The sequence below is a fragment of the Drosophila takahashii genome, chromosome 3R (genome assembly GCF_030179915.1).
Source record: "Drosophila takahashii strain IR98-3 E-12201 chromosome 3R, DtakHiC1v2, whole genome shotgun sequence".
NCBI lineage: Eukaryota > Metazoa > Arthropoda > Insecta > Diptera > Drosophilidae > Drosophila > Drosophila takahashii.
This window is the reverse complement of record NC_091681.1, coordinates 37,178,141-37,189,337: the sequence shown is the minus strand read 5'-3', so window position 1 is coordinate 37,189,337 and position 11,197 is coordinate 37,178,141. Positions and strand designations below refer to the sequence as shown.

Here is an 11,197-nt window from a genome sequence, read left to right as displayed (position 1 = left end):
GTTGGCAATTGAATTAATTCAGGGCTCACTGGGGTATTGGTCCAAAAACGTGGGCTTTAATATTTAAGTGCATTTTAACACTTTACAAGCATCACACACAAGTCCAAAAACACCCACACAGAAACCCTGAGATTGACATATAAAATTGATTAGCAAATCAACAGCAAGTGCATTAAATTATTCGCCCATCCTTGGCCAGAGCTGTGCGTAAATTTGACAACTTTCATTGGATGGGCATAATAAAATGCACTTTATGAACTTTCCGACATTTGACAAATATTCTTAAATGCACTAAACCAATTAGCCACACATTTGACCAGGCACAAGATGTTGATGTTGATGTTGATCTAGATGACGATGTCCAGAGAGACCAGAATGTGTGCACACACGTCGGCCGAGCCGAGTAATAATATTTTGAGTAATTTACTTTATATGTTGGATACGAAAAGGGGAAAATACCAAAAGGCATTTAATATTAAAACCCCTTCTCTCCTTCTGTCCTTTGCAGTGTCCGCCCAGAGCATGATGACCAAGAACGAGCCCATGTTCATCTCACGTTCGGAGACATTCAAATTTATCACCGGCGAGACAATAGTGCTGCCCTGCGAGGTGGCCAACACGGGTGAGTATCTGGGTAGTTGGGAAATGCGGGTCTTAACCCCGCACTGCTCTTTTCGATCAGGCATTCCGACACGGGCAGAGTCGCCCACGCAGTTTGCATTTAAATGCTGCGGTCGAAGGCTCTGCCATACAAATAATTAAGCCGACATTATGCGATGGCCACAACTATGCATTAATCCGCCCGGGCGGACTAAATTTCATCCACTGGCAGTCCGACCGCAGAAAAACAGGACCAGCGGTCAAATCGAACAGTGGTGGTGGTGGTGGTGGTGGTGATGGTGGTGGCATCCATCCAAGACATGTGTAGTGGTTACGGCGTTTTTGCTGGGGCCTTCCGCTCCACTAAAGTCTTGGCATTTGAGCGGTGGCCACTGGCCAGCCGGTCCATGTACGTTTTTCAATTTAAATGCGGTCGTGTGTGCGAGATTATTTGTACATAACAAGGATTTAGCATAAGCAACAGCATGCGAGGAGGAAAAAGATGTGGGCGGAATGGGAGGAAAGGAATGAAATAAAGCTGGGCCAAGACAACGCCGGCCAAGATGGTCAAAACTTGTGCCACTCGTCGGGGACAGAATGATACATAAAAACTTGGACCCAAACACTTGGGAACACATTTTATTTATACACAAGGAAAATATTTTATAAAAATATATAAAATTGTTTTTAATTACGTGTAGTATTATTTTAACTTAGTAAATAGAAAAATAATTAAAAGGTGGTAAAAATTAAAATAATAAACTTTTCACTATTTGATTGACTAAAAAATATAATTTGTTTTATATCAAAATAAATGTTCTTTTAGTTATTGAGTTAAGATATTCTGATTTCAAATGGGCAAGTGTTGTTGTAGAATTTTCTTTAAGTGCATGCCCCACACATATGTAGTCGCTTATGTAGACACATATGAGCTTGAGACGTCTGCGGTGGGTGGTGTATCCGTTTATAAGAAAAGGAGATACAGAACAAAGAATTTCATTTGCGTTTCTCATGCACTTGATTGCCTCTGACAACGACGAACTCCGCAACTTGGACCAGGACGAAAAGAAGAAGAAGAAGAAGGCCAAGGAGACCAAGGACGAAGACGAACCGAGCGATGCGATACATAGACAATTTCTGCAACAAAATTATAGCTGCGGGCATTTGGGTACTAATAATAAAAAAGCATGGCTGAGAACAGAAAATACCGGAATAAAGCACAAGAAAGTAAATATAAACGGGGAGGCAAATAAATTGCCTGGGCGTTTGCTTCGCTTAGGTTTGAGTTGGTTTGGTTTACCCTGCAGTTGCTCGAGTTTTCCAGTTTTTCCAGCTCAGTGTCCCCGTGGCTAATGCGGCATTATGCTAATAAAGTGCCCATACGACAATTTCATTACAGCCATAGCTCAGCTCGCTTACTTCGGCTTACTTGCGCCCTTAAACGAAATAATTAAAAGGGAGGCCGCGTCGCGATTTCTTGTTTTTAATAACGCGAGGTTTATGGGGACGCCCTCTGAAAAATATGATTAGGAACGATTTTCCCTGATTGCCGGCAGCAGCAGCAGCAGCAGCAGGTGAGCCGGAACGCAGCACATCCCTTTTTATGACCCCCAACGATAAAGTGTAAAAAAATAATTGATAGAATTTTTAAAACCGCACTAAAACGCGGCGAAACGTCGAAACTCTCAACCGGCACTTTGTACAATTTATGCGCATTTTCATTCCATTTTATGCGATGCGAACTCGTAAAATTCGAAAGAGAAAAGCGAAAAGAGCGAAAATCAAACACAAAGGGCTTTCGCGTTTGAGTGTGTGAGCATTTCCATATAATATGAAAATGCCTTTAAACACTTATTACGGAGCTTTGCGCCCCGAAAGAGTAATCTTTCAGCTCGAGTGGATGGTGAATGGCTGAATGGGTGAATGGATGGGGGATAGTCGTGTCTGAGTGCGAGTAAACAGTGAAACATTTCATCATTATCATTTCATTTGAATTTTTATTTGTTCTCCAATGTCTGGCACGCAAAGTCTGTTTATTTCATTGTCTGCTTGTCTGCTTTTTTTCTGCTTTCTGTTTGCCTTTGCTGCTGCTTCTGTTTCTGCTTTTGCTGTGCTTTCCCCTAGCAAAGGATACCCTCTAGAGTGGAAATACTTGTACTTGTGTCAGCTCGACAATATCAATTTCGAGAAATCCAAAGATTTCTTTGATCATAAGAGGCAAACAGTTCAGTTCGGTTCATGCTGTCAAAGCGTAATTATATCCCAAAAGCTTAGGCCTTTAGTCACCTGAATGTCCTGGCCAAAAGGATGGGTTTTTATCCTGCTAGCCTGGCATCCTGCTAGCAGAAAGCAAACAAATACAGGTGGCAAATTGTTCTTTTCGACAAAATTTGCATCTTAATCCTCTGCCTTTTGAGACAAGTAAATATTATTATATAATTTATGCCTGTAAACTTTCTAAATATACAAAATGGAGATGGAAAATCCGATTTAATTTTAAATCGTAATATTTTCACAGAGATGACTTCCCTCGTTACAGTGTTGCATATTTTTAAGCTTTACCAAATCGGCTAATTAATTGCTCTGGCCATTTTATCCACTGCTCAACTTGTCTGCCTGCAAAGCCAGTGTCGTGTGAATTTTTCATTGCGGCTACGCTTAGAACAGTAAAAACATTTAACAACTGGCCACACGGCTAACTGGTAACTGGTAAATGGTAAATGCTAACGGGCTGTGACTGTAAACTCGAATGCAATAAAATTCAAAACACAAAAACCCCGTCATTGCGGCCATACAAACGCTCATTACGCTTTGATGGAGCGTCGGAGGGCTCGAAACTATTACCCGGCAAACGGGAAAGCGGGAAAACGGAAATGGAAATGGAATCGTACCGCAAAAGTTGAAGTTGTGCAAACAGCAGAACGGACCACTTGGCATGGCATGAAGTACTATATATACTAAGTAGTGCTAGCAACAAAGTTTCAATATTAATGCCATTTACAGTTCTAATTTCGCTTTTTCCGTACACACGAACACCACACTTAACACACTCGCACACTCTCTGCAAACATACTCGTACGAAAGTTTTGCAAGAAGTTGCAGATAAGTCTGGCCCCTGAGCTCTACGCTCTACGCTCTATGCTTCAGTTTGCCTGCGGCGGCTAAGCCGCAACATCGTTTATCTTCGGGGGTCATCATCTTATAATATTGGCCTTTCCGACATGCAATTAATTGCGCTCAGACAAACAACATGTCCGTTGGTCGGCCTTTGGTTCCTCACTAACCCCCTCTAACCCCCCTTTAAGCCTCGCTCCTTTTCCACTGCGAGAAAACTGGCATATTGCGCATACGCACAGTATGCCCGGGGTAAACAGACAAAGGCGCTGCTGCAACAATGCGAACATTGGCCATATTTGAATTGGTCTATGTATGTATGTTTGTCCGTCCGTCTGTCTGTTTCACAGTGTTTATGTGCATATATAGCCCATTTATGTGGGGTATCTCTGTCACTGGGTGAAGTGTGGAAAACTAAAAGTTGGCTTTCGGCTGTAAACAATGAACCAGCGCTCTGCAGCAGGACGTGTGTGGTCGGCCATTTGTCCAGGACTCAGGATTCTAGGATTCCGTTTCCAGGAGCAGGCAGGCCGTGTTTATGTGAGGATGAGCTGGCCGACATACAAAAACCGAAATGCTTTTACCGAGTTTCCGCCCCACGCCAGCCAACTCGTTCATCCTCATCCGCTGCTGCTCCTTCTGATCCTGATCCTGAATCCAGGACTTGCCGCTCGCTTAACGGCGCAATTGTTTGCATGTATTGTTGTCGTAATGCCCATCGCCCCTTTCCCTCTCCCATTCTGTGTGCCTTTCTATTTAGTTTAGAACACTTAAACCGGAAATTGAGGCGTTTCGTGTTTTGCTTGTTTTCGTTAGATTGTTGTTATTTTAGTTAACAATTTATTTAGTTGCAGCCTGGCGAGGCACACAGGCTACATAGCTACACAGCTCGCATGAACAAGGCTCCTGATTTATGTGTGCCCTGCAACGGACAAGAACCCCCGAGTCCTGAGTCCTGCGTCCTGCGCAATCTTAGCCCAGAGTCTGCTGAATGGTGCCTGCAGAATAATTATTTTTGCCAGCCCGAAACAACAGTGCTGCCAAATATCCAAAAACAAATTTAAATTTCTTTACTTTTTTACTAATATTTCCTTGTGCATTTTGTATAAAATTAACCATATTTATTTAAAAATTTTTTAATTCAATTAAAAATCTTGTCATCACTGCTAAAATCTTGAATCACTTACCCGTTTCTCCTCTACCAAATACCAAAAATGATGAAATTCTGTTGCCCAAAATAAAATGTAACATTTCAAGAATTTGGCAATGGAAATCAACTGACAGCTCCCAAAACAAAGACAGCCAATTAGTCCGAGAACTCGTTGAAATTAACCAATTGTGAGGCCTGGAAATAGTGAACCCCCTGGGAAACCAAATAATTGACAGCCCGACTTGGGCAATTTGGATGCCTTTGCCCAATTTGCATAGCCCAGTGCAAAAATCGACTTGGCAATGTACCAACTACCAACTACAACTGGCGTTGCTTCATTCATAACTCAATCAAGCGGCTAATATGATATGACTGCACTTTGCCAGCACGTACATGTTGCAGTGCCCTGAGTTCCTATACCTAATTCCTAAGCAGGATGCCACCTTCACCACCACCATCATCGTCCTCGCATCGCCACCATCGCCACCCGGGAAGCCTAAAGAATTATACTTTCCGTTCTCTGCGGCAGGGACACCATCTACATACAGTATAGGGTATACCATCCTCCAACCTGCAACCACAACTCCACCTTCGACTCCTTTTAGAGCACGCTAACGACAGCAGGTGGTGCTCGTTTATTTATTTGTTTTTGCAGTGCACTGCGCCTGCTGCATTGCCTTTCAGCTTTCACCTTTCATGGAACCGAGAACGGAGAACCGAGGAGGAAAAACCTGCCTTGGCTTGTTGATGTTGTTGAACTCATTGCAAATAAATACGCTTTTTGAATGCGCATGTAAATGACTTCATAAGCATTTTATTACGGCCCAGCCAACTCGGTTGTGAGCTCTGCAGCTCCGAGCTCCTGCTGCACTCACTCACTCATCCATGAGTGTGCTATGTGTGTGGTATGAATCAATTTGAGGCGGGGGGGGGATTCGCATGCCTACAGCTGCGGTCAAAATATTATTATTCAACTCAAATATGCTAATGTCTTTTGTCCTGAGGGTTAAATTCAATACATATTGACAGGGGTTTTATTGGCTAATATGTAAAAGGTGAATTATGTTTAAGAACTTGCTCTTTTGAAAATAATAAATAAATAAATCAATATAAATTATTAGCAGAATGTATTATTATACCCTTGCAGAGGGTATTATGATTTCAGTCAGAAGTTTGCAACGCAGTGAAGGAGACGTTTCCGACCCCATAAAGTATATATATTCTTGATCAGCATCACAAGACGAGTCGATCTAGCCATGTCCGTCTGTCCGTCCGTCTGTCCGTCTGACCGTCTGTCCGTCTGTCCGTCTGTCCGTCTGTCCGTCTGTCTGTTTCTACGCAAACTAGTCCCTCAGTTTTTGAGCTATCGGCACGAAACTTTCGGAAAAGTCTTCTTTCTATTGCAGGTAGTATATATGTCGGAGCCGACCGGATCGGACAACTATATCTTATAGCTCCCATGGGAAGGATCGGAAGAAAAAAACTTTAAAAAATTCTAGCTTCGGTGTTTTTTGAAATATTACCTTCTACTTTTGGGGATGTTTTTTTTTAAATATTTCTGAATTTCGAATTAATTATTTAAAAAATCGGACTACTATATCATATAGCTGCCATAGGAACGATCGGAAAATTAATGGGAAATATTAGAAAATTGAACATTTTTGCGATTTGTTAATTAATAGGAATGATCTGCAAGGGTATATAAGCTTCGGCTGGCCGAAGCTAGCTTCCTTTCTTGTTTTTTCTTAAGATTATAAAAAATGTTACTTATTATTTAAACAATTAAAAGCTAAAGTAATGATTAAAGTATCTCTAAACTCTTTGCTTACTTAAAGAGTTAAGCAAAGGGAAAACATTTTTAGGCCCCAAAGTAACTGCCACCATTTTGACCGCAGCTGTAAATCATTTTCCCGTACCCTGGATTTTTTGGCAGCCGTAGAGCTCACTTAGTCATCGATGGCGGGCAAAATTGTTTTAATTTTTAATGAACGCCGCTCGTCGGCGCCGAAACACGGAAGTCATACATCATTAGTAGCAAATCCGGTAGCTTCAATACACATTTCAGTACTTCTGCTTTTGCTCATCGGTTTCCCTTATACATACAAGCATATCCTTCCCGTGTCCTTCCCCCCTTTCGCCGACCATCATCTAGGTTCAGCACGCGCGCGGAAATTTACATCGAGCAACTCACATAAATTGAAAAAGGAATCACAATTAATGAGTTCGATGAATACGCCATTGCCATTGGACTGTTGTACGTGTATGGGGGTGTGAGCGTGTCTATGAGTGTGTTAGTACATGTTGGGGTGGACCAAGGTTTTGATAATATCTGTGGAATATTTCATAAAGAAAATGTAAGCAAAGTAGTTATTAAACTAATGGAATCTACAGAATACAGTTTAGTAAATATTATTTAAGTTCTTCTTTTTTTTAATTTATAAAAATATTTATGATACTTCTTTGGAATATTGGAACCAGAAAATGCCTTTTATTTTTTCAAAAACAAGTTTAGTCAACACTTTAACGTCTTGGGAAAATTACTAATTAATTTTTTCAAACAAGAAATAGATATCTAAGTGACATACAGGTCCACCCTAGTTTACATGTGTCTAGCTGGCATCCTTCCGCTGGCATCCTACCATCCTACTACCATGACTCCTGCTGCCGCAGCTGCTGCTGCTGAAAGCATCCGAGTGTCTGACTGCCTCTCATTCTGGCATATGATTGCAAATGCCGCACATTAGCGGATATCAAGTGGGTGTTACTGAGTGCCTGTCTGACTCTCATCCAGTGTTGTTCATGCCGCCTGTCTGCGGTTTATATTCCACTCTGGATCTGCCCCTGGCTGTTAGTATATGTGTGTGTACGGGTCCATGCCAAATTGAATTTCTAGCCTTTTTAGATCCTTTGAAGCGGCCCGTAATTGAGTCATTTGAATTCTGACTTTTCAATTTGCGCTGCCACTGCAATGCAGGCAGGCACTCGAATCTGCCATTCGATTTAATAACTCTCGAACATAATTTATCAATTATAATTCTCGATGCCCCCGGAGCTACTCGATTTACGATTTACAATTTACAATTTACCGATTTTGATTTTAATTTCGATTTGTTGTTACAGACACGTACGTTGTGGCCTGGAAGCGTGGAATCGCCATATTGACCGCCGGATCCGTGAAAGTAACGCCCGATCCCCGAGTGCGTTTGGTCAATGGATTTAATCTGCAGATACGCGACGCTCTGCCCACGGATGCCGGTGATTATATCTGCCAGATTGCCACTATGGATCCCCGGGAAATCACCCACACGGTCGAGATACTCGGTAAGTAGGCCGGCTCACAAATTTGCCAACGACTTTTCGACACTTTCACCCCCGCTTTATGCATTGTTATGCAAAGTTTCCCAATCACCAGAAGCCCAGATTGACGTTCCCTGGGATTTTTATGGCCGAAATTTATGCGGCTGGGCTCAAATCACTTGGGCCCCATTGTTAGGCTTCGTTATTCGAGGCTTCACTGTGTGTGTGATGCTGGTCAAATTAACATATCCTTACATCCTTACTGCTTAGTGCCTAGTGCTTTATGCGTCCGGGCCACTCAAATATGCTAAGTAGGTTCGGCTGCAATTTGGCCGCCTTTACGGCCAAAGATTCAATAGAGAGTGAAAATTTTGAGCCGAAAAAATCAAAACTAATCTGCCATTTGGCCCGGAATCGCTGGAGAAGTCAGGGAGATATAGAGAAGAGGAGAGGGAGAGAGAGAGCGGATGCAAATTGCTGTTCCTTTCTCTAGATCCTTTGGCTCAACTACTTCCTGCCGAGGAAGGATTCCCTGGTTCCTCAGTTCCTCGATTCCCTGTGCCTAACAAGCGTGCGACTCCAGCTTTGTTTCTGGCTCCTTCTGGGTATCCTGAGTATCCTGGGTATCCTTTCCTCTCCTTTTCTCTCCTCTTCTTTGCCATGCGTCTTCTTCGGCTGGGCTTCTAATCAGCAATGATGAATAATTTACATATATTTCCCCCAATTACAATGTTGCCCTTTATTTGCATACGATTGTGTAGCTGTGTGTGTGTGAGCCACGCCCACCGCCCCCTGCCAACACTTGTCTTTTAACTGTGTCTGTGTATGCGGTGCATGCAAATTGCGATACAATTCCCAAATCTCCAAAGTGCTCTGTCTCGCTTTTTCACCGCATCTCTATCTCTTTTTCGACGGGTTCAAACGATTGAAAATAGTTTTATTGCCGACTTTAAGGCGCTTTAAGGCGCGAAAAAAAGCGGGAGATTTTCGCTAAAGCATTATTCGCCAGAAAACACAGGCCTATAAAAAATGCGTATTTATTTTAGCGGCGACAACTTTTTTCATTTGTCATTGAAACTTGGTCCTGCTCCTTGTGGTCCTACTGCTGTTTTTCTTTTTTGGGGCATCGCCACAGGCAAACATTAAACGGGAAAAACGGAAAACTCCTCGCCGGCAAACAAGAGAAGGAGAGTGGGAAAAAAGTCGATTATTGAAAAGTTTTGTTTATTTTATGTGTTTATTATGCGCTCCGTTTGCCAAATAATGATCATGGCCAGAAATATTTCGTTTATTGAACTTTCGCAGGCGCACGTAAATTTCTCGCCCCCTTTTTCCCCACCCGTCGACCAATCTCCATTATTGTCAAAGGAGAAAACAGGCAAAATAATGCGCTGTCGAAGTTTTTATAGGCTCAGCAGCGGACAGCACACCCTCCCCCAAAAAATCAGATCGAAAACCAGCCGAAACCAGGGATTCCAGAATCCAGAACCCAAAAACCCACCCAAGTATTCCTACATATATAAATTTCATAAAGTTTGCCGCTCTTTGGCATCTCGGCTTGGCAGTTTTTACGAGCGTAAATTACTTTCAGTTTGGCTGGCTCACACTAAAGATGAAAAAATAATGTGCGCCACTGCCAAAGTTTTGCGCCTCGGCCGTCGTGGCACTTACAAAGACATTAGCCCGGCGATGGCCAAAAAATGGACCAACCTATGCCAGGCTAGGATATCTGGGATATCACGATACCAGCCCCTCAAGCAAGGGCCAAACAATGGGCCAAAGTTTGCCCGTTGACAAATCTTTTAATATGGCACGGGCATTAATATCTGGGTGACCTTTCTCCCTAGTAGTAATTGCAGAAAAAATAAAAGAGAGAACCTCGACTATCAGATACCCGTTAATCAGCCAAAGAAAGGAGAGCACTGCTTGCACTGCTTGCTCTGCTTTAATTTTATTATATATTATTTGTTCATAACTTTTTAATGAATGAACCGATTTGAAAAATGAAATCTACATTTCGATAGGTATTCCTTCTACCTGTTACCTACTTTTGCACAAATACAATACACCCTTTTACTCTACGAGTAACGGGTATAACCAGCTGGCACTCTAGGTGAACTGTATCTAACCGAGGCTTAAATATTTGATGAGTCCGCCAAGGTTGCGCATCCGCCGTGTTGGCCAGCAGTCAACAAATGGGGTGCAGGAACTGTGTCAAGGACCTGAAAGGATTTTCAGCTGGAATGCAGCTCAGGCAGATGCAGCTGCAGCGGGCATTATTCATGTGACGTTTAATAAAACCAATTAGGCTTCGACATGGCCCATCCACCATCCATCCATTAGCCAGTGTCAGGCTGTCGCCAATGGGTTTCGGTTTCGGTTTGGGTTTGGCTTTGGGTTGGGTTGGGGTTATGGTCAGAATGGATGGATGGCTGAACCAAATCCAACCGCAAAACATTATGTTATGCGGCTGCCTGTGCGGTCGGCCGTGCCAGCAATTTGCACATTTTTATCACGGCCGAATCGCTGTGATTTTTAAATTTTTAAATCCATTTCGCGCGGGCGTGACTTTAAAATCAGACAAGCCGAAATCGGATTGTGTGCAGTTCGAATGGCACAGCACGGCAGGTTGGCAATTAGCTGTGTAATTATGGGGTACTTTGTGGAGGCGAAAGTCCAAGGCAAGGACTCCACTTTAAGTATCGATAACAATAAAATCATTGAACCGGAAACCATAATTATTGCACTGTGTGTGTGTGGTTTAGAAAATGGAGACTGCTTCCCCCCCGTGTGTGATTTATATGCACAATATGCCAAAACAACTGTTCACGGACAGGGAGACGGATGTGGCCACATCAGGCGGAGACAGGTGCAAGGAAAGGAGAAAGGATATGCAGGGGGAAGGACGAAGGAGCCGCATTTAATTATGGCCAGCTGGCCGACAATAGATCCCGGCACAATGGGCGGAACAACAATGTTTGTACAATAACAAAAGACCCTGCAGGATGCGAAGGATGCGAGGAGGCTGCCAGAGAG

At 42.9% G+C, this 11,197-nt stretch overlaps 1 protein-coding gene across 1 annotated transcript in view; it reads left to right on the top strand.

The window, feature by feature from the left end:
* The first annotated feature begins 375 nt into the window (after positions 1 to 375).
* Positions 376 to 11,197, top strand: part of LOC108063348 (lachesin) — a 32,709-nt gene continuing 21,887 nt past the window's right edge. Inside the window, exons 1-3 of the mRNA XM_017150417.3 lie at positions 376 to 418; positions 509 to 622; positions 7,985 to 8,185. Of these exons, the coding sequence (XP_017005906.2) occupies positions 376 to 418; positions 509 to 622; positions 7,985 to 8,185 (358 nt within the window). The remainder of the gene's footprint in view (positions 419 to 508; positions 623 to 7,984; positions 8,186 to 11,197) is intronic.